Source organism: Brassica oleracea, chromosome C7 (assembly GCF_000695525.1).
Source record: "Brassica oleracea var. oleracea cultivar TO1000 chromosome C7, BOL, whole genome shotgun sequence".
Taxonomy (NCBI): domain Eukaryota; kingdom Viridiplantae; phylum Streptophyta; class Magnoliopsida; order Brassicales; family Brassicaceae; genus Brassica; species Brassica oleracea.
The window spans coordinates 43,412,696-43,434,739 of record NC_027754.1 but is presented as its reverse complement, the minus strand read 5'-3'; the positions used below and the strand labels follow the sequence as shown (position 1 = coordinate 43,434,739).

The 22,044-nt window shown below is 38.5% G+C and overlaps 6 protein-coding genes across 7 annotated transcripts; 3 read left to right on the top strand and 3 right to left on the bottom strand.

Annotated features, from left to right (window-relative positions):
• Window positions 1-28: 28 nt before the first annotated feature.
• LOC106303815 lies at window positions 29-1,632 on the bottom strand. Of its 2 annotated transcripts, none has more exons than XM_013740141.1 (6): window positions 1,210-1,632; window positions 1,019-1,109; window positions 791-939; window positions 683-710; window positions 410-518; window positions 29-311 (listed from the first exon to the last, which is right to left on the bottom strand). In XM_013740141.1, the coding sequence occupies exons 1-6, from the start codon at window positions 1,471-1,473 to the stop codon at window positions 230-232; spliced, it is 723 nt and encodes a 240-aa protein (XP_013595595.1). In that variant the 5' UTR covers window positions 1,474-1,632; the 3' UTR covers window positions 29-229. The 2 variants fall into 2 exon arrangements, with proteins under 2 accessions (XP_013595595.1, XP_013595594.1); XM_013740140.1 differs by having other exon boundaries at window positions 791-942; window positions 1,210-1,629.
• Window positions 1,633-4,434: 2,802 nt separating this feature from the next.
• LOC106303381 lies at window positions 4,435-5,315 on the top strand. Its single transcript, XM_013739665.1, has 2 exons — window positions 4,435-4,820; window positions 4,883-5,315. The coding sequence occupies exons 1-2, from the start codon at window positions 4,435-4,437 to the stop codon at window positions 5,313-5,315; spliced, it is 819 nt and encodes a 272-aa protein (XP_013595119.1).
• Window positions 5,316-9,874: 4,559 nt separating this feature from the next.
• LOC106303379 lies at window positions 9,875-11,278 on the bottom strand. The gene is made up of 5 exons (XM_013739664.1): window positions 11,164-11,278; window positions 10,941-11,022; window positions 10,725-10,836; window positions 10,485-10,648; window positions 9,875-10,388 (listed from the first exon to the last, which is right to left on the bottom strand). The coding sequence occupies exons 1-5, from the start codon at window positions 11,276-11,278 to the stop codon at window positions 9,875-9,877; spliced, it is 987 nt and encodes a 328-aa protein (XP_013595118.1).
• A 903-nt stretch (window positions 11,279-12,181) lies between these two features.
• On the top strand, window positions 12,182-14,743 carry LOC106303378 (probable sodium/metabolite cotransporter BASS6, chloroplastic). Its single transcript, XM_013739663.1, has 7 exons — window positions 12,182-12,981; window positions 13,078-13,163; window positions 13,292-13,422; window positions 13,507-13,939; window positions 14,030-14,195; window positions 14,282-14,364; window positions 14,451-14,743. The coding sequence occupies exons 1-7, from the start codon at window positions 12,819-12,821 to the stop codon at window positions 14,520-14,522; spliced, it is 1,134 nt and encodes a 377-aa protein (XP_013595117.1). The 5' UTR covers window positions 12,182-12,818; the 3' UTR covers window positions 14,523-14,743.
• A 1,618-nt stretch (window positions 14,744-16,361) lies between these two features.
• LOC106303377 (protein FAM63A-like) lies at window positions 16,362-17,596 on the top strand. Its single transcript, XM_013739662.1, has 5 exons — window positions 16,362-16,726; window positions 17,028-17,128; window positions 17,198-17,310; window positions 17,400-17,487; window positions 17,585-17,596. Exons 1-5 carry the CDS (start codon window positions 16,567-16,569, stop codon window positions 17,594-17,596), a joined length of 474 nt encoding a protein of 157 aa, XP_013595116.1. The 5' UTR covers window positions 16,362-16,566.
• Window positions 17,588-20,141, bottom strand: LOC106306934 (protein FAM63A-like). The gene is made up of 9 exons (XM_013743732.1): window positions 19,775-20,141; window positions 19,373-19,473; window positions 19,191-19,303; window positions 19,014-19,101; window positions 18,556-18,922; window positions 18,357-18,411; window positions 18,186-18,267; window positions 18,020-18,085; window positions 17,588-17,924 (listed from the first exon to the last, which is right to left on the bottom strand). The coding sequence occupies exons 1-9, from the start codon at window positions 19,932-19,934 to the stop codon at window positions 17,862-17,864; spliced, it is 1,095 nt and encodes a 364-aa protein (XP_013599186.1). The 5' UTR covers window positions 19,935-20,141; the 3' UTR covers window positions 17,588-17,861.
• Between the last annotated feature and the right edge of the window lie 1,903 nt (window positions 20,142-22,044).

The following is a 22,044-nucleotide window of genomic DNA, read 5'->3' as shown; positions in this document are numbered from 1 at the left end:
AGATTGAGATCAAACTAATGGTGACGGCTTCAGAAACAAGCATATATTGAATTGAGATCAAACTAATCTTTAACATTGAATGCTGAGGATAACATCACAGAGAGGAAGAGGCAAACAAACAAATGGCATATGTACAGATAAATCAGAAAGATATAAAACATTTGCTGAGTTGAGGATGTTGCAACTTATGAGCACCAATGTGAGTGAGATGGGTGTTCCAATTCAGGTTTCAGACAAGCTTTGATATGGCCTTGCAAGACACCCAGAAGGCTTTGGATGCAATACTCAAGATCATTGGGTTTTGATATATCCTGTAGCCAAAGGAACAAATTTGATCGGTGAGAACTACTTAGAAGCAGTCAGACAAACAAACTAATGATTAAAAAGAGAGAATGTTTGCAGGATGTACCCTATGGCAGTTGCGCTCCAGGATGCAACGTTGTAAATAACTTTACTTCCTTCCCATGCTTTACGAAGATTCCCCTTTCGCTTCTTCACTGAAAACATCGTGCTAAGTGCTGCGTTCATAAGCAAAAACTCTCTTAGTACCACTCTTTGATAAGGAGAGAGACATAAGAGTCACACTCTCACTAGCATCTTAGCAAAGATATTTGAGATCTATCTAACAAAAATCCCTAGAGGCTAACATTCTTTGTTTCTAATCGTGACGCATAGATGTTACCTTTCTGAAGCTGATCAGGTGATATATCCTACACAAATAACAACACTCACAATAAGTTGATCAGACACGGAAACAGAACAGAGATACGAGAACAGGGGCATAATGTACCTTGGTCTGCTTAAGGGAAGATAAATAAGTAGCCATGAAACAAGCGATACCGTCAGCTATATCTTCTTCTCTAACAAGAACATAATCATCTTCTGTTTCACCCTCACCCCATACATCATCTTCACTAACTACATCCCAAGTGCTACCATCTTCTGCCAAATTCAACAGCCTCTATATAGTTTTATCTCTACAAGTGCCAAAAACAAAACTGTAATGAAGTGTTCATACCAGGAAGATCTTGGAGGAGAGAAACTTGAGCTAACTCAATCTTTTCCCGAAAGTCATGACCTTCGACTCTAGATTTGATGAGATCATACAACTGCACAAGAATCACTCATGGTGGATCATGGATCAAGTCACAAGCTTTTTTTTTAAAAAAAAAAAAAATTCTACTGCCAAACCAATTTAAAGGAGCATACTTTATCGGTTTCAGGATCTCCTTGATCGGAAGAAGAAGAAAACTCTTCTTCCCTCTCCGGCGAGTCGCTATTATCCTCCTCCTGGGAACCACTGGCTTCGATTCCATCGCCGCCAGGACCTGTTTCGGCGAGATTGAGCAGCTCGAGAGCTCGCTGGCAATCTTCGAGCAGATTCTGCAACGTCTTCCGCTTGACTCGGATGCTATCTAAGACGACGCGGTTTACTGAATCATCAGGAGTCGAGCTGGAGCCCTCGATTTCCATGGAATTGAGAGGAAACTATCTGAAGGCGTGGAAAATCGCAAGAGATTGATTTTGATTGTTCTTCGTCGTCTCCACCCTTCTCTTATTTTTGTTGTTTAATTTTAGCAGGAGGAAAAAGAAAAAAGAGAAAATAGGATAAAGAAAGTCGTACGTAGTAAGACAACAAACAACTAACATTAATATTTGTCACACCAACGCCACACCTCGGTCAAACAGTGGATTACTACCCACGGGCCTCTTTTTGGTGCATGTTTAGAAACGCACATACAACCTAGTAACTCAAGACGGGTATCTAATGCTCTTCCAGTTGGCTGGAAATTTTTTGAGAACTCAACTCTCCATGGTACAGCTAGAATTGTTGTTGTCTGGCATCCTTCGATTATCATGACACTCTATCAAGCCTCAACTCAGGCAGTCACTTGTGGCTTCTCTGTTCTTGCTAAGAATATCAACCTCACAGTTTCTTTCGTTTATGCATTCAACTTGGCGGAAAAACGATGCTCTCTATGAAAGGAATTGGCTCTCCTCAATGCTTCCACTCCATTATCTCGATGTCCTTGGGATGTCATTGGTGATTTCAACCAAATTCTCAGATCAGATCATCATTCTAATCACCCGGACATTGACATTGATGCAGCGGGAATTGATGATTTCACCCTAGCTATCCAAGAAGCTGACCTCTTTGAATCTCATACGAAGGGTCTTCCTTTCTCTTGGTGGAACAATCAAGATGATAACCCAATCTCCAAAAGGATTGATCACTTCTTCATTAACCAGCATTGGGCCCAATCCTTTCCCGACGCCTTTGGAGAGTTCCTCGAACCGGAACAGTCAGACCATGCTCCTTGCTTGGTCTATATGCCCTCTCTCCGGCGCCGGGTAGTCAAACCCTTCAAGTTTTTTGACCATATAGTTGATCATCCCAAATACTTGGACACGATCAAGGAGGCATGAAACTGCGTCACTATTCGAGGTACTTATCAGTTTAAGCTGCAAAGATCCCTGAAGTTACTGAAGGGATCTCTTCGGAATCTTAACAAAATTCATTTCAGTGGTATCACTCAGAGAGTGACAGATCAGACTGCAGTCGTTGTGGAGCTCCAACACCAACTACTTACGAACCCTGACCCGGACACTGCGAGGCTTGAGCATGAGAAAAGAGCAAAATGGCAATTCCTTATCAGGGCTGAAGAGAAATTCTACATGCAGAAATCGCGTGTTAGGTGGAACCATCTGGGTGATCGGGACATTGCTTTTTACCATAAGACGGTCATCCAACGTGCAGATTGCAATCATATTCATTTCCTACGAGATGCGGATGATGTCTACATTGGCTCTATTGACCAGATCAAAGCCCATTCTGCTTCTTACTTTGAGAATACATTGGGGTCACACGGACATGCCTTCGTCTCCTTGTACCATCAGAGAGCTTCAAGATCTTCTTTCATTCAGGTGCTCGGATGCTCAATGTGGTATGCTTAGCCGGCCTGTTTCAGATGAGGAGATCACGAAAATGGTTTTCGCAATGCCGCTGAGTAAAAGCCCGGGTCCTGATGGGTATTCCATTGAGTTCTTCAGATCAGCTTGGAGCATAGTTGGGCCAGATGTTATTGCAGCTGTAAATGAATTCTTCATCAATGACAGGTTATTAAAGGACTTCAACAACATGGCCATTGCTTTAATACCTAAAGTTCCTCAGGCGTGTAAACTTGGTGACTTCCGACCGATAAGCTGCTGTAACCTGATCTACAAGATCATCTCGAAGATCATCTTTAACAGGCTAAAAGGGGTACTTCAAGACAACATAAGTCTGAGCCAATCAGGGGTACTTCAAGACAACATAAGTCTGAGCCAATCAGCTTTCCTGAAAGGAAGAAGCCTAGGTGAAAATGTTTTGCTCTCTTCTGAACTAATCAGAGACTATGGCATGACGAGGTGTGAGAAAAGCTCCTTGCTGAAAGTGGATATCAAGAAGGCTTTCGACACAGTTCATGGGATTTTGTTCTTAAACTTCTAGAAGCGCAGAACTTTCCTCCCATCTTCAGTTGTTGGGTGAGCGAATATTATCTCTTCTCCAAGGTTCTCGGTGGTTATAAATGGTGAGCTTGCGGGCTTCTTTCCTGGTAAAAAAGGATTGCGCCAGGGAGACCCCTTATCACCATATCTTTTCCTATTTGTGATGGAAGTGCTCTCCAATCTCCTTGTCAAAGCAGCTGATTGCTGGCGTATCAGACCACACCCGAGATGCTCTGATTCAAAAATCACCCATATGTTATTTGCTGATGACTTGCTGATTTTCTCGAATGGCTCTCGTTGGTCTATCAATGGGATATGCACATTTCTGGATAAATTCAAAAGCATGAGTGGGCTGAGCATGAACCTGGAGAAGTCTCAGATTTTCTTTGGGGGTTATGATGAGATATCAGCTCAGGTTATAGCTGATATCTCTAGATTTACTATAGGAAGCTTTCCCACTCGCTACGTTGGCTTCCCTCTGAATCCTTCGCGGATCACCATGGCTACTCTGCAACCCTTCATTGACAGAATCATCGGCAAGCTTCACTGCTGGACCGTCAAGTATCTATCCTTTGCAGGAAAAATCAGACTGGTTGTCTCTGAAATATATGGCATGGTGAACTTTTGGAGCGCGGTCTTTGTACTTCCGAAGGCTTTTTATTCTAAGATTGATTCTTTGTCTGTTGGGTTCCTTTGGAAGAACAAGACCACTTCTGTTGCGGGAGCTCGGGTTGCTTGGAAGGACGTTTGTCGCCCTAAAGCTGAGGGCGGGGTTGGTATTCGATTATTGGAAGACTTTAGTTGGTATTCAGGCTCAAACAAGTCTGGAACCTTTTCTCAAACTCGGGATCTCTATGGGTTGTTTGGTTGAAGAAGAATGTCTTTGGACGAAATGGGTTCTAGCTCACTCAGGATTTAAGCCGTTTATCTCCTACTGTAAGAAGTATGGTTCAACTCAAGCCATTGCTGAATGACTTCATGCGTTGTACTGTCAAAGATGGGGCTTCTTGTTCCTTTTGGTATGACACATGGACCTTGCTAGGACCCCTGATCTCTGTCATTGGTGAAAGTGGACCTCGTATGTTGAGAATATGCAATAACGCTTCGGTCTCGAAGGCTGTAAGAGAAGGTTCTTGGTATCTACCGTCGGCGCGTTCTCCTGCAAGCCAGACCTTGCATATTGTCCTCACCACAATGAAACCTCCATCATCGAACAACTGTGCTGACCAGTATCTATGGCGGAAACAAGATGGGAGCTTCAGACCAATTTTCTCTTCCAAGACAACTTGGGAGCATATCAGACAGCCCTCCCCGACTGTTATTGGGCTAAGGTATTGTGGTTTAAAGAAAATATTCCACGCAATGCATTCATTTCTTGGTTGGCTCTGTTAAGGAAGCTTCCCACACGTGATCGACTAAGAAGATGGGGACTCATCGTTCCACATGACTGTGTTCTTTGCTCCTCAGGCATTGAAACACACCACCACCTCTTTTTTGAATGTCCTTATTCTTCTAGTACTTGGAAGCATTTCGCTCAGGCCATCTTACCTGCAACTCCTCTCGACATTCACTCCGCAGCTGCTATGATCTCTCGCCTCCACCATCCCTCCCACGCTCCACCTGTCATCAAGCTTATCTTCCAATCCGCCATCTACCTCATTTGGAGAGAACGTAACGCTTGTGTCTTCACTTCAGTCTCCACCTCTGCTGATGGACTCTGTCGTGCTCTTGACCGCTTGATTCGGGACCGGCTTCTCTCTTATCCATCGCCAGACTCTTCTCCGTCACTGCTGCAGTTCTATTTCTCGTGCATTAGGCCTCTTTGAGGAGCCCGCTTGAGTTTGGTTGTTGTTTTTCGTTTCTTTACTTTTTGCATAATAAGTTGTTCGCAACATTTAAAATCGAAAATGGTATAAATTATTTTACCGAAAAAAAAAAATATTTGTCAAAATAATAGAATCTTCTTGTTGAATCTTATTTAGATAAGAGTAACAAACATTGGCTAAGAAATTTAATTATGTAGATTTAAATATTGAGTCAATTTGGCGTCGATTTAAACCAGCTGCAAACCATAATTAACCAGCCTGAAACCCACAATCATACCTTAAATATATTAACATCAAAATTAAATAAGAAAGCAATGGGTGCTTACTTTGCAAGATTAATATTATCATTTTAATTAAAACTATTTATTTTATTTTATTTTATCCTAATTGAAAACTTGGTATAGTTTACAAGCCGAAATCAGATAAAACACCGGTTTCATTGGGAGCTAAACCGATTCACCGGCGAGAAAACTGATCCAAATCTACTCCAACGCCTGGACCGAACCAGCTGGTCGGAGTATTGGTTTTTTTTTATGATTCTAATCAAGTGTTGTGACTTGTGAGCTACGAATAGGCCTGTGTGATCCCTTTTGTTTTTAAGCCCAAATAGTATTCTTTTCTTTTTGTTTAGCTCATATATGAATATGAACCCCAAAGAGTGATTTTGTCGATCATAAAAACTGGGGCCCAACTGCGATAGCCATTCTATTCAAACAATGGAGATGACCTTCCCCGCTGGCCGCTACCATAGAGGAGGAGGGGGGTGGGGTGGGGGGCTTATTGGATTGAGGGTTTCAAAAGTTTTTTTGGGATTTTAGATTTGATAGAATTTAGATGGGATTTAAAGATTTTCCTAGGGTTTTGAGGATTTTGGTGGGAATTTAAACAGGTGATTTTGGCAGAATTTCAAAAATAAATAACAAAACAACATAAAAGCTTCTCCACACTGTCGTCTCGTCTTGATACTGATTTATTGTAACAGTACATAGGGAGAATCCAAAGGATCGAGCGTCACTCTCTACTTCTATAGTTTTTATGGTTTCACAATGACAACATGATTTTATCTCCAGAAAACACCATAAACACACTCATTCATGGAAGCAAAAATCAGAAAATCCGCAGTTTCTAAAGTTTCTTTGTGCTTTACAAAACAAAATAATACATTATATCATTGTATTCTTGTTTTTTTATTTACACTATATCGTCTTCCGCGCTTCACGCGGATAATTTGCTTTTAAATTTTTACTATTAGTTTTGTTATCATATCATAGAATTTTGCAGAATTGTAATAATTTCAATATAACTGGTTGTTTTTAAATACCTATAAATGCTTTGATATTTAAAAGATCTGGAAATTTTGCAGAATTTTGCAATATTATTTCATTGATTCTCAAGATCCAGCCTCTACGTTATATAGGCGGAAGGTGGATTGTTGTCCAGATATTTAAAAGAATTATCATTATGTCTTTTTAATTTATTTTCAATATATTTAAATTGCCTAGCAAAGTTTGAAAAACAGAAGTTGAGTTTTAGATTTTATAGAGAAGTAGAGATTTAAAAAATAATAATGATAAAATTGTTAAAAATTTAAATAAATCTAGGTATCAAGTTGTGTGGAAAAGAGAATAATAATCTGAATGATGCATGAATTAAAGTCACTTTTTGCTGCATGTTTTTGCCCTTTGAAATGTTTTATGTAATCAATTGATTTGTTGAAGTAGAAACTTGTTGTTGGTGATGAACTGAGTAGCAGTCTGCCTGGAAAATACTGGATATTATTGTTCTGTTGATAAAAAAAAATTAAATATGTATTATTTTTTGATGTGTTTAAAAAAATTAATTACCTTTGAAAAATTTAGGAATTATGCTTGTGATGATGACAACTTTAAATTTCCCGTTCTTCTTGCTTTGTAGGATGTCAAAATCTGCTGCTTGCTTGTCGCACAGTATGAGTTTGAACATTGTCGACCTGAGATAGAGGTGTATGTATGAAGAGAATTATGATTTCGTTTTTACCTATTGTATTAGGCTTACCTGTTCAGCCGTAGACCAATCGTGGCATCAGTATTGATTCATGGGTGGTACGGATTTCTTTTTTGTATTATGAGTATCTGACCGACGACATCTGCACATTGATTTTGAGTTAGAATAAACATCCATGTTTGTTTAATTGATATTGAGCTGACTTATTTACCTGGTAAGTAGGTAGGTGTAGTGGCTAAGCGCAATAGATGTTTGTAATTCTGAGGAGAGAAATTGTGAACCGGAAATATTGGACTGATGTCTGTAACTTTCGATGTTATTGTCTTCTGGTCGATCTGAATGTAATACGACAGTTGGGTGAGTTTTCGATGTCGTGAACTATGTATGACAGAAAATTCTGAAAATTCATATATATATCCCTCTGTTAAATTTCTTGGGTCATTTGGCTGAATGTTTCCGGTGAACCGTCCTTCTAATAGTTGTCCCTGAATGTGAACAAATTTTGTTGTGCCGAACCAGTTAAGAAAATAGTGAGTAGTTTAAATCAAATATGTTGGATTGGAAAATACATATATATGTATATGTTAAAGTTTTAATAAAAGGCTTACGTGGTGGTCGTAGCACATGAAGCCGATGCAAATTCAAGTATTATCTGTTTAGTGTTTTCTGATGTCTCAAACACTTCTTATGCATATCGTGATAGGGCGCACTGAAATCTCTTCCTAAAGTCGGTGGATTCTTTGAGGAATGTGTTGCATGTGAGATGTCACTGTAAAACAAGCGATTTTAATTAAGGACATACATTCACCAGTGTTACAAAGTTATAATATATTTAAAATTAATATTTTGTTAATTATTTAATATTTCATGAAAATAAAATAATTGATTCTAATGGATATACTATTTTATATCATTGACTATATATATAGATATTCTTAATTTTTTTACCACGTTCTTTTTAAAAGAGTTTTATCTTATGTTTATCAAACCATATACAGAACTTTTCCTTATTATATTTAAGGAACCGAAATATAGGTGGGACCAGTTTATATGTTTATGGAACCGATTGGTCCTTGGGGGTTTTGCCTTGGGGGTTGTATTAAACCATATACTGGGACCATTTTATATTTTTTGCCCAGAACCGATTGGTTCTGAGAGAATGGTGCGCTTGGCTTCTAGAGGTGGGGATGTTTTACTAAATATAATATTTTTTAAATATATATATTAGACTGCTAAAAAATGTAATAATGCATAGAAGCTAAATATATTATACAGCTAAATATATTTTTGTTAATAATAAATGAGAACTCTAGCTCCTATTTTTAAAAATTGATATATTAGTACTAAATTTCTAAATATAACGTATTGATCAACACATCTAAAAGAAATTAGTTTATTAAACCTTCAGTTTCATTGCATGTTTACTATTAAATTTTGGCATTTATGTTTCATTTGTCTGGGCCATTTTTTAATATATGTTTAATTATATTCATTTTTTACGTTTTGTGATATTCAATTCTTTTAATATTTATATTTTTTTTTTTTTTTGCAGAATTCACTAACAGAAACTAAAGTATGGTTTGAGTGGATTGGATATTCCAATTCATTGACCAAAAAGAAACTTAAACTCCTCAAAAAAACAATATTTTATATTTAGTCTAAGGACATCAAACACACAGAAACTGGATTATGGATTTGTGTTACCTTCAATTTGGCCAGGGGGGTGGGAGGTGTGTTCTCCATTCCGTTGATATGGCGATCCCTAGATTCAATCATATTGTAAATTAGTATTTTATAATATGTATTGTAATGTTTTAGGCTTATTATAATTTTTTTACACTTACCTTGCTTTTAGAGAATTGGCTTGTTGTGAGCTTAGTTGACAGTTCCAATGGTGATTTGTAAACGGAGTTGAAACATGTGAGAGAGAAAGTAATATGATAAAAAGTGTGGAAGAGGAAGTTAAGTTTTTTTCTTGATCTTTTTAGGAAGTATACGATCAATAAAACACGTTTTAGGAAGAACATTGATTGACCAAATACTCTATTCTAATGTCTTAAGGTCAATGCAAGATTCTAGCCGTCAATCAAGTTACGAAATTGATTGACCAAAATACTTACCTTAAAAAGTGACGTTAAATATTGTGTGTAGTTTAAGGTGATGGCAGTGACTTTTCAACATATGCTCTATATGCTTATCACGTGATCCTTTTGTATAAAGTGAACTATATGGTAAATCAACTTTAGTAATGTGCTTCATTTCAGTATTTTGATTCACGTTTAGTACAAATTTTATCATCCTATGTGCATCTCACGCGAAAGATGATACTCAAATCTATAACTCAATACAAACTATGAAGACCTATGAACAATTAACTGAGCAGAGAAGTTCTAAAAAGCAGAGTAGCATATTAAAAAACAAATTATTGGAAACCAGAAATCAATTCTTAAACTGTCTGCAAGCAAAAAACTCTGAAATGTAGAAACGGAAAGGAAACCAGAAAACAATTTTCAAACTAAAAAGCAAAGACTTAAAATTTAGCGGACCTTGCAACATCTGAGAAGATGAACAAAGCTCTAATTCTCACATCTTGGCCGTTTAGCCTTCTCTGGATCAGCAGTGTCATACCCCCTCTTACTCTCTTCATTTGCACAATCTCCACGGCTTTTGGAGGGTTCGGACACTTCGTCTCTGGTCAGCATCGTTTCCTTGGACGCTGCAGCATTGTTGTTTCCAACCAATGCTTCTGTGTGTGGAGGGATGTCTTGAGAGAGGACCTTGGTGACTGTTATAGGTCGGGTGTTGCCTGAGAAGTTGTGATCCGTCACTTTCACACAAAACCTATGCGTTTGTCCGATGATGCTGATTAGAGCTTCTGGGACAGGCACCTCAGCCTCAGCTCCTTTGTCTCCATTGGCCTTACATCCAATAATAACAGTGTGAGTTGTAAAAAACTGATGCTTATTTACCTCAAAGTAGCTGCTTAGCAACTCCGATGCGTGCTTCCCAGTTAAAGAACGACCAGCATCACCAAGCAAGACAAAAACAGCTTGCTCACTGTTGTCATAAACAGATATCTTTGCACGGTACCTGTGAAGAAAGAATTAGAAGCAAAAGTTACAAATGTAATAAGCAGAAGCAAATACCAGTGAAAGTGTATTTAAATATTCAGAGGAGAGTACATACCGTGCAACACCAGTTGTGTTAACATTCTCACACTTTGTGTTTGTACAAACCATCGATGTTGGGCCCTTGGTAGCCTTAGATTGGCACCCACTGCATGCAATGTAGTACCAAGCAGAGCCATGAACAACATCATCAATTGTAGCTGTGCACTCAAAAAAGGCATCCTGCGACAGTGTATAAGCATTTCATATAAACATTGGTGCTTTCATAATAAGTAAGAAATATTAGCTTGAATGTTACCTTTGCAGAGTCCTGCTTGATGTAGGAGAATATGTCCGCTATAGATAGCGTCTCACGCTTAGTTACCACCTCTGCACTAACCTGCTTAGCAGTGTCTGGGTTACAGCCGAGCCTGATACAAAATATAAACCATTTTTTAGTCATCAACTGCAATAGATGTAAGCGTGCACTTCACAACAATTTGGAAGAATAGATGCTGAATACATGAGTACATACCAGGTGAAATACTTTATGGTTGGTTGGAAATCATTGTCCATGAACACCCGTGTGGAGGACATAGAGATGAGGGCAAGGGTACCTGTTCAACAATGGAAGCAACATCACAAAAAAATGAGTGAAAATTTGTATAAAATATGATACTGTGACGAATGATAAACTTCTTTTGAATACATGTCACAATAATTAATGAAAATGCGAGACTAAAAGAAGAAACGTTAACCTCCGAGACGTTTGGGGTTAACAGTCGTGACCAAAATCACTGTTGGAGTGTTTTCAAAGGTTTTGAATTTCTGGCAGAACTCTGTTGCAGCCTGGTCCCAAAGGTAGAGCTTCATCACATGGCCGCTGAAAAAACACGTACAGACTTAGAAACTGCCGAGAGATAGTCAATTGAAAATAAACAAAAAACACTTACTCATGCGATTGCACATGAACCAAAACGTGCTGAGTGGTAGCTATCTCCAATTCGTCAAGGGTTGGACGCTCAGTAAGAGTCTGTCCATGATGATGGGTAAATAAAATTATAGGTATCTAACTTTATAAACCGAATGACCGAAACTAATTCATCAACATGTTGTTCTTTTAATAGTAACTTCACAGAATGATCAAAGCAGACCAAAAACTCTTTAACTTGAACTATCAACATGTGTATATATTATTAGTAACTTCGGAAATGATCAAGACAAACCAAAACTCTAAAAACTTTAACCAAATACGTCACACAAAACTAAGCAAGAAGGAACCCACATCAAAACATAAAGCAATTTAACAAAGATATTACTTGTAAGATTAAAGAACTTTCCATAGAGGTCACCTCTGAGATCACAATTTGCTTCGAAGTCTTCATATGAATGAAACCTGAAACGGTCTTCATCGAAATGTATGGGAATGTCATGAAGAACGATCAGTTCACAGTTCCATGTGAAAGACACGGTTGCGACATGATCAGCAACCCGATACACCGGTTTGTTTTTCGATCCGTAGAAGTTGATGAGTTTGTAAACTGATCCACGTTTCATGTCAGGCAGGTACTTCTTAATTTGTCCCGGTGGGATGAATCCTTGAACAACAGTTCCCTATTGTCAATAAGAAATAAGAACAAATGAGATTTTCAATATAGATCACGAAATAAAATGAAATAAGAATCGGTGTAAAAAACAAATCGCTAAAGAAAATACATGTTCGTCGATGAGAAGCATCTCTAGACCAATGAGTGTCTTCTTAACCGGGTTCCGAGCCTCCTAGAAGTGGATGAGTCGGAATCGCAACTGAGATTCATGGGGGCCTAAAAAGACATCATTGAAGAACACGACTTTCTCATCAGAATCGGAGGAGACAGGGGACTTTCCATTTCGTTTCATCGCCATGGCTTGAGGTTTGAGTGGTTCTAGGGTTTCGGTCCGAGGGAGGAAAGAATCTATGTATATAAAGAAGGAGAGAAAGAGGGAGATGGAAAGAAACCATTAAGAATGTATTGATTGATCTAAACGAAAGTAAATTGCTCGATCAATTCTCGGTTTCTTTGCTCTTCGATCTGTTTCTCTCTGAGAAGACGAAGACGAAGCGAAAGCAGCGAGGAGAATCTTATCCCTAGACTTCTCCTATTTTGACTTCATCTCTATGGTCTTCCCGATCCACCTCTTGAACTCATCGGATTCTACTCCTTTTTAAGACAATTCCCCAAGCGCAAGCTTCTCTTTCCGATTCCTTTTCCGGCGCAAAGCAGATAACACTAGGAGGAGCCGACTCACAAAATTCCAAATCGCCATAGCTGTCGTTACTTTCTCTCTCTCTCTCTCTCTCATTACCTCAACTTCGGAGACTAGCCACTTCTTCTTACGCTAAACTCGTGAAACTCTCAGGAAGCAAATAAAAATGAATGTGATCACAACTCCCATAGAAACTCTACATCTTAAATCAAAACATCGTCTTCTACCACGAGCTCTACATCGAAGTCAACGGGTTCAACTTCTCTCGCTCAACACCTTGTCCAACTCTTCTTTGACTTCTCCAGCTCGCATTGTCTCACTTTCTCAAGGTCTCGATTCACCTTATAGGTCTTGTTTGGTTGTTGGGTACATTCAAAGTTTCCTCCTTTTTTCCTCTCTCTCATCGTTTTCTGCAACTTATATAGGTGGCGGATCGATAGATTTGTGGCGTAGGTATGCATCCGACAAGTTCTCAGACATGGGTTTGGATCCTGGAGCAGGTTCAGACAAGGTGCAAGTAACTTTTGTGACCTTACCTTTTTTTCTATGTGTTTGGTTTGATCTTGATTTGAACGGTTGTTTAGTTAGAGGTTTATATGTTTATGTTGAGACAAGTTTTGGTTATTTTAATGTCCTCAGATGTTTAATGAGACGGCTTCTTCTATAGTGGAAACATTGAAGAAAGCAAACTCTATACTTCCTCATGTGGTGTTGGCGAGTACTGTCTTAGCTCTTCTCTATCCTCCTTCTTTCACTTGGTTTACCTCCAGGTTCTCTCTTCTCTTTACACTTTTTGAGTTTTTTGTTATTCTAAAAAGGCTCTTTCTTACTCTCTCTCTCTCGTTCTTTTGAAGGTACTTTGTTCCGGCGTTAGGCTTCTTGATGTTTGCCGTTGGTATCAATTCAAACGAGAAAGACTTTCTCAAAGCCTTCAAAAGACCAAAAGCTATACTCCTTGGTTATCTTGGACAGTATCTCATCAAGCCTCTCTTAGGTTTCATCTTTGGCTTAGCTGCTGTCTCTCTTTTCCAACTACCAACTCCACTAGGTGCTGGAATCATGTTGGTTTCATGTGTTAGTGGAGCTCAGTTATCAAACTACGCTACTTTCTTGACAGATCCAGCATTGGCACCACTTAGCATCGTCATGACATCTCTATCAACCGCTACCGCGGTTCTTGTCACACCGATGCTATCACTCTTGCTTATAGGGAAGAAGCTGCCCGTCGATGTGAAAGGAATGATCTCCAGCATTCTCCAGGTCGTGATCGCACCAATTGCTGCAGACTAAACAAGTGAGTTAGAATATTAGAAAAGAGAACTGATATGAGCACACAGTTGTTCCTCAAAGTTGTGTCTTCTTCTTCTTCTTCTATAGGTTGTTCCCAAAACTGTCCAATGCAATCAGACCGTTTCTACCATATTGTTGCTAGTAACAATGTTCCATCTGTCAGCTTTCCTATCTGGATACTTCCTTACCGGTTCCGTCTTTAGAAACGCTCCAGACTCTAAAGCCTTGCAAAGAACATTGTCCTATGAAACTGGTAACAAACTTAAACTAACTCTTTGGTTTTATTATGATTTGGTTTTAAAGGTTTTGAGAAGAGAAATGTCTATTTTAAATTCACAGGAATGCAGAGTAGTCTTTTGGCTCCAGCGCTTGCGACAAAGTTCTTTCAAGATCCTCTTGTTGGGATTCCTCCTGCAATATCTGTAAGTTTTTTACCATTGTAGAATCATCTTTTGGTGATGATGCTAATAACAGAGAGCATTGTTTTTTTTTTGTGTGTGTTTTGCAGACGGTGGTAATGTCATTGATGGGGTTCACACTCGTTATGATATGGTCTAACGATAAAGAGCAAAGCATTTAAAAAAAAAAAGTAGAATTCTTAATTTAATGCACAAACTTCTTGTAACATGTGTAAGAAATAGATTCCACCATAAAGGATTGTTTGATTTATAAACCCGGTCTGATTATTTAAAGAGAGTTTAGATACAAAAAAGAAGAATAATAAAAGAGATGTTCGAAATTAAAGTCAGAAACTTTACCCATTGTTGGATGTTCGAAACTTCGCTTCTGTGTTCGGCGTTTGGGATGTTTAACTTTTAAGCTTCAGCTGCGTTTTGAGGGGCGCCGTTTTGGCGTGGATCGTTTTGTCTTTTCAAAAAGGCTCTGTTGTATCTTCTCCCTCATCGTCTCAAGTCTCTCAACACTCCTCAGAGCCTCAGAATAGGCTTTTTGATTCATCAATTCTGCCGGAAAAACTGGGTTTTGGTTTGGTGGCATGCATGTGGTACTGATCATTACGTAGCTGAGATTCTTTGATTAAGTAAGTACTGAAAGTCTGAGACTTTCACTAAAGTTATCAACTTTTTGCTGAATAGGAAGCTACTTCTCAGCTTGTTCGTATGTTAGTTACGTCTGAGATTATGCTACAAGAGTATGCTCATGTCTTAAAACTGGAGGTGTAGATTGTTGAGGTTTTGGTGTTCGTTCGTAGTTATCTCCGGTCCGGTAAAATCATGAGTGATGTCTGGTTGAGTCCTGTCTCCATCACTTGTACATCGAATCAATTAGACTATGGTTGTTATTCCGTTAAGAAGAGCAGTTTTCATAGGTTTTTGTGTCACTCTTTGGACTTCGCATTGACCATGAAGCTGAAACGAAGGCGTCTAGTTCATGGTGGTGTAACAAAAAATGAAGTCTTTTTCATTAATAGCAACGAGAATAAGTTTCTGTAAGGTGAGTAGTGCGCTAGAAAGATCCTCCAACGGTGAAACCATGGCTTTGGATTTTGAATCTGGATTGAAAAAAAGTCTTTGCGGTTTGTTTGTGGAAGATGAGGTAGAAGAGAAGCATGAAGCGGACAGGAGTAGGATACCTTACCTAGAAGAGAGGGACGAGGAGATGTTATCAAAGATACTTCTGAAACTCAGCAGGTTATATAAAGTCAGAAGCGCATCCGAGCTGTTTGATTCCATGAGGCTCTCCTCCTCTGAAGGATTTTGTATTGATAAGAGGATAAGAGAGAATTATCTCTGTCTAGTTGTATTCGGATTTAGATTAATGGAAAGTTGTTTGTTGAATCAAGAACAAAAGAAACAAAGAGAAAAGTCAAAATTGGATTGAGTGATTCACTTATTCTTTTTATTGGCCGCTCATTGGTCCTATACATCGCAAGGAAGGCACGGAGATTGAGTAAGATTCCAAACTTTATGATCGTATTTGTTTCTTAACCTATAAAAATATTTTAATATTTTTGGTTCCTGTGGTCATATACAGTCTCGATCTGGCGATGTACTTTCAGAATCTGCAGACATTGTATTCCAGGTACATAAAATGATTTTAGTTCATAAACATGAAAACTTAATATCTACCTTAAAAGTGTAATAAGTCTCATTTTCGCTCATTACTCTGTTACTTTGTAGTAGTCTTTTGTTACGATCTAAGGTGAAATATGATACGTTTTAGGTAACCCAATGCTCTTACCAATACGCCCAAATCAACCTTGTCCTCAAGGTTGAAGTGTGTAAATTTCAGTACTGTTCCTGAGACGTTCTTGGCTTGCCTCTGAATTTCAAAGGTAAGACTTCTTCAGTTTGCTCTGTGTGTTTGAGGGTACTGCCGATTTCAAAAATTGTATACCGCAATTCAACCTAGTAAGTTATAAAAAAAATAACACAACGTCTCCAAGTGATATCTGTATTTTGCCAAATTCCAAATCTGTTTACCTCTCACGGTCCCGGTGGCCTATATAAACCTGATCTATGCTTGACACACACACTCTCTCTCTCTCTCTCCTCTGGAATCTAACTCTCATCTTCGATTTTCAATCGAGAGTTCGAGACCTTGGAATCAAATTTTTTCTTCGATCGAAATCGAGATTGACCTAAGAAACGACGAGACATCAACCAATGGCGACGCGGACGAATCAGGAGACGCGGACGAATCAGGCGGATCAGGCGACGCGGAACGGAGAGGTGACTTACCAGATAAAGGAGATCAACTATGGTGGTGAAAACAAGATGATCATTCTCCCGAACGAGAACGGATCGAGTCCTCTGATCGCCATATGTACGCGTATTTTCTCCTGATTCGCTAGGGTTTAGAGATTGTTTGATTTTTTTTTATTTTATTTTTTTGAATTGAATCAGAGGTTGGTTAAAATTGAATCGCTCAGATTTAGATCTCTATAGAAAGTGGTTTCTCTTATTGATTAATAGAATGATACAAGTGCTGTTATATAGTTACAGAGAGAGAGCGTAGGTATTAGAAGATACGTAAACATTCTATATTTGCAGAGATATGAGAATATCATCAGAAGATACGAGAGTATTCTAACAATCTCTTGTGATTCGTTTGTTTTATGGAACAGGTAACCTTCTGATCTTGAGAAATGGCATGGATCTGACTCCTGATCGTTGTGAAGTTACTCAACAGAGATTGATAGACCTTTTGGCCTTTCGACTCTTTATGGTAAAACAACAGCACTGACTTCTTCTTAATTCATTATCTTATTGCCTGACCACATGATGATGATTGCAGATCGAAGACGACAAAGAAGAGCATTTCGAGAACAAGGCACAGAATATAATGGATGCCATGGAGCTCCTCCCACGCCTTGCTTATGGAATTGATGTCAATGTCAAATTTAGGAGGTTAAAATCTAATCCTCTTGTTAAATTCAACATAGAAATATATTCCTTATGATTAACCCAAAGATGTTGTTTCCCTTGATTGAATGCAGTATTGATGACTTCGAGCTTTCACCCGAGTTAACCATCTTTGGTTTACTAAAGATCCCTTTGTACCATGGATGGATCTTTGATCCTCAGGTAACATCAACTTTGACTCTTTCAGTTGCAAACATTTGTTGGTTTCAAAAACTTGGAGCGTTTTGCTGATTCTACTCTGGCGTATTGGTAAGAGCAGTGGGTTACCTAAAACATATCATATTTCACCTTAGATCGTAACAAAAGACTACTACAAAGTAACAGAGTAATGAGCGAATATGAGACTTATTACACTTTTAAGGTATATATTAAGTTTTCATGTTTATGAACTAAAATCATTTTATGTACCTGGAATACAATGTCTGCAGTTTCTAAAAGTACATCGCCAGATCGAGACTGTATATTACCACAGGAACCAAAAACATTAAAATATTTTTATAGGTTAAGAAACAAATACGATCATAAAGTTTGGAATCTTACTCAATCTCCGTGCCTTCCGTGCCTTCTTTTGATAAACTGTTGATGTTGTCGATATATTCCTGATAATAACAAGAGAAACTAGAGCATATGCCACGACAGGACAATAATCTTCTCCTTACAAAGGATTAAGTAATACACAACTATTTGCAAATACCTGGATCAAATTTTTCCAAACCATGTAGCCCTGATCCGTAACTAGGGTGTATAGTGCATTGTCATTCTGAAGAAGAAGAAGATATAATTAGATGCTCGACTGTTATGTATTAAGTTGTGTCAGGGAACTATGGGAAAAAAAAAGAAAAAGGCTACAGCTTTATAACCTTCAACATGGTGTAGAAGTGAGTGTTGCGCAAGAAGACACATAGATCACCTTCTTTGAGGGTTTCACGCAAGGAAAATAGCCTGGACGAAAATGATAAACAAAAGATAAAACCTATCAGTGAAAACAACTATATAAAATTTTCCCTAAGCAAAACAATTCCATCACGCACCCGGGAAACGTTAGTTGGCTGGCATTAGTATTCAAGAACTTCTTGATCACCGCACCTGAAAATCCAACCATGGTGAAGTTTTCTTAAGAAATGAATCGAATGGTCTCTATGCACAAAGAATATAATGGAATGTGTGTGAACATATTATCTCTTGATTCCTTAGAAGAAATCTGATCATCACATCTGGACTTCAAATTACCTTTGCCAGGGAGGCTAGTACAGCCAGATCCAGTGTCCATAAGATTCACTGAGTATCCAGACGAGGATGTTCCCCCACTGCTTGAGTCTTGCGAGTCTCTGCTACTGCTAGTACTATCCCAATCACTATTATTGATAGCAGATAATCGCAAGGTTCGCAGAAGGGCATTGTGTTCTTGAATATCTCCTCCCCTTCCCAATCTACTATGCTCTGCAGATGTAGGTGTACGTGTAGGTGTAGCAGTAAAATCAACAGAGGACTCTCCACAACCTTGACCGATTGGAGACTTCTCGGCCAAGGTAACAAGGCCAGCCATCATCAAATCATTGTAGGATTTGAATCCCACTGCAGTAGCAGTTTCATTGTCCTGGAGGGTAAGGAGAGTAGAATCAGCAAAACGCTCCAAGTTTTTGAAACCAACAAATGTTTGCAACTGAAAGAGTCAAAGTTGATGTTACCTGAGGATCAAAGATCCATCCATGGTACAAAGGGATCTTTAGTAAACCAAAGATGGTTAACTCGGGTGAAAGCTCGAAGTCATCAATACTGCATTCAATCAAGGGAAACAACATCTTTGGGTTAATCATAAGGAATATATTTCTATGTTGAATTTAACAAGAGGATTAGATTTTAACCTCCTAAATTTGACATTGACATCAATTCCATAAGCAAGGCGTGGGAGGAGCTCCATGGCATCCATTATATTCTGTGCCTTGTTCTCGAAATGCTCTTCTTTGTCGTCTTCGATCTGCAATCATCATCATGTGGTCAGGCAATAAGATAATGAATTAAGAAGAAGTCAGTGCTGTTGTTTTACCATAAAGAGTCGAAAGGCCAAAAGGTCTATCAATCTCTGTTGAGTAACTTCACAACGATCAGGAGTCAGATCCATGCCATTTCTCAAGATCAGAAGGTTACCTGTTCCATAAAACAAACGAATCACAAGAGATTGTTAGAATACTCTCGTATCTTCTGATGATATTCTCATATCTCTGCAAATATAGAATGTTTACGTATCTTCTAATACCTACGCTCTCTCTCTGTAACTATATAACAGCACTTGTATCATTCTATTAATCAATAAGAGAAACCACTTTCTATAGAGATCTAAATCTGAGCGATTCAATTTTAACCAACCTCTGATTCAATTCAAAAAAATAAAATAAAAAAAAATCAAACAATCTCTAAACCCTAGCGAATCAGGAGAAAATACGCGTACATATGGCGATCAGAGGACTCGATCCGTTCTCGTTCGGGAGAATGATCATCTTGTTTTCACCACCATAGTTGATCTCCTTTATCTGGTAAGTCACCTCTCCGTTCCGCGTCGCCTGATCCGCCTGATTCGTCCGCGTCTCCTGATTCGTCCGCGTCGCCATTGGTTGATGTCTCGTCGTTTCTTAGGTCAATCTCGATTTCGATCGAAGAAAAAATTTGATTCCAAGGTCTCGAACTCTCGATTGAAAATCGAAGATGAGAGTTAGATTCCAGAGGAGAGAGAGAGAGAGAGTGTGTGTGTCAAGCATAGATCAGGTTTATATAGGCCACCGGGACCGTGAGAGGTAAACAGATTTGGAATTTGGCAAAATACAGATATCACTTGGAGACGTTGTGTTATTTTTTTTATAACTTACTAGGTTGAATTGCGGTATACAATTTTTGAAATCGGCAGTACCCTCAAACACACAGAGCAAACTGAAGAAGTCTTACCTTTGAAATTCAGAGGCAAGCCAAGAACGTCTCAGGAACAGTACTGAAATTTACACACTTCAACCTTGAGGACAAGGTTGATTTGGGCGTATTGGTAAGAGCATTGGGTTACCTAAAACGTATCATATTTCACCTTAGATCGTAACAAAAGACTACTACAAAGTAACAGAGTAATGAGCGAAAATGAGACTTATTACACTTTTAAGGTAGATATTAAGTTTTCATGTTTATGAACTAAAATCATTTTATGTACCTGGAATACAATGTCTGCAGATTCTGAAAGTACATCGCCAGATCGAGACTGTATATGACCACAGGAACCAAAAATATTAAAATATTTTTATAGGTTAAGAAACAAATACGATCATAAAGTTTGGAATCTTACTCAATCTCCGTGCCTTCCTTGCGATGTATAGGACCAATGAGCGGCCAATAAAAAGAATAAGTGAATCACTCAATCCAATTTTGACTTTTCTCTTTGTTTCTTTTGTTCTTGATTCAACAAACAACTTTCCATTAATCTAAATCCGAATACAACTAGACAGAGATAATTCTCTCTTATCCTCTTATCAATACAAAATCCTTCAGAGGAGGAGAGCCTCATGGAATCAAACAGCTCGGATGCGCTTCTGACTTTATATAACCTGCTGAGTTTCAGAAGTATCTTTGATAACATCTCCTCGTCCCTCTCTTCTAGGTAAGGTATCCTACTCCTGTCCGCTTCATGCTTCTCTTCTACCTCATCTTCCACAAACAAACCGCAAAGACTTTTTTTCAATCCAGATTCAAAATCCAAAGCCATGGTTTCACCGTTGGAGGATCTTTCTAGCGCACTACTCACCTTACAGAAACTTATTCTCGTTGCTATTAATGAAAAAGACTTCATTTTTTGTTACACCACCATGAACTAGACGCCTTCGTTTCAGCTTCATGGTCAATGCGAAGTCCAAAGAGTGACACAAAAACCTATGAAAACTGCTCTTCTTAACGGAATAACAACCATAGTCTAATTGATTCGATGTACAAGTGATGGAGACAGGACTCAACCAGACATCACTCATGATTTTACCGGACCGGAGATAACTACGAACGAACACCAAAACCTCAACAATCTACACCTCCAGTTTTAAGACATGAGCATACTCTTGTAGCATAATCTCAGACGTAACTAACATACGAACAAGCTGAGAAGTAGCTTCCTATTCAGCAAAAAGTTGATAACTTTAGTGAAAGTCTCAGACTTTCAGTACTTACTTAATCAAAGAATCTCAGCTACGTAATGATCAGTACCACATGCATGCCACCAAACCAAAACCCAGTTTTTCCGGCAGAATTGATGAATCAAAAAGCCTATTCTGAGGCTCTGAGGAGTGTTGAGAGACTTGAGACGATGAGGGAGAAGATACAACAGAGCCTTTTTGAAAAGACAAAACGATCCACGCCAAAACGGCGCCCCTCAAAACGCAGCTGAAGCTTAAAAGTTAAACATCCCAAACGCCGAACACAGAAGCGAAGTTTCGAACATCCAACAATGGGTAAAGTTTCTGACTTTAATTTCGAACATCTCTTTTATTATTCTTCTTTTTTGTATCTAAACTCTCTTTAAATAATCAGACCGGGTTTATAAATCAAACAATCCTTTATGGTGGAATCTATTTCTTACACATGTTACAAGAAGTTTGTGCATTAAATTAAGAATTCTACTTTTTTTTTTTAAATGCTTTGCTCTTTATCGTTAGACCATATCATAACGAGTGTGAACCCCATCAATGACATTAC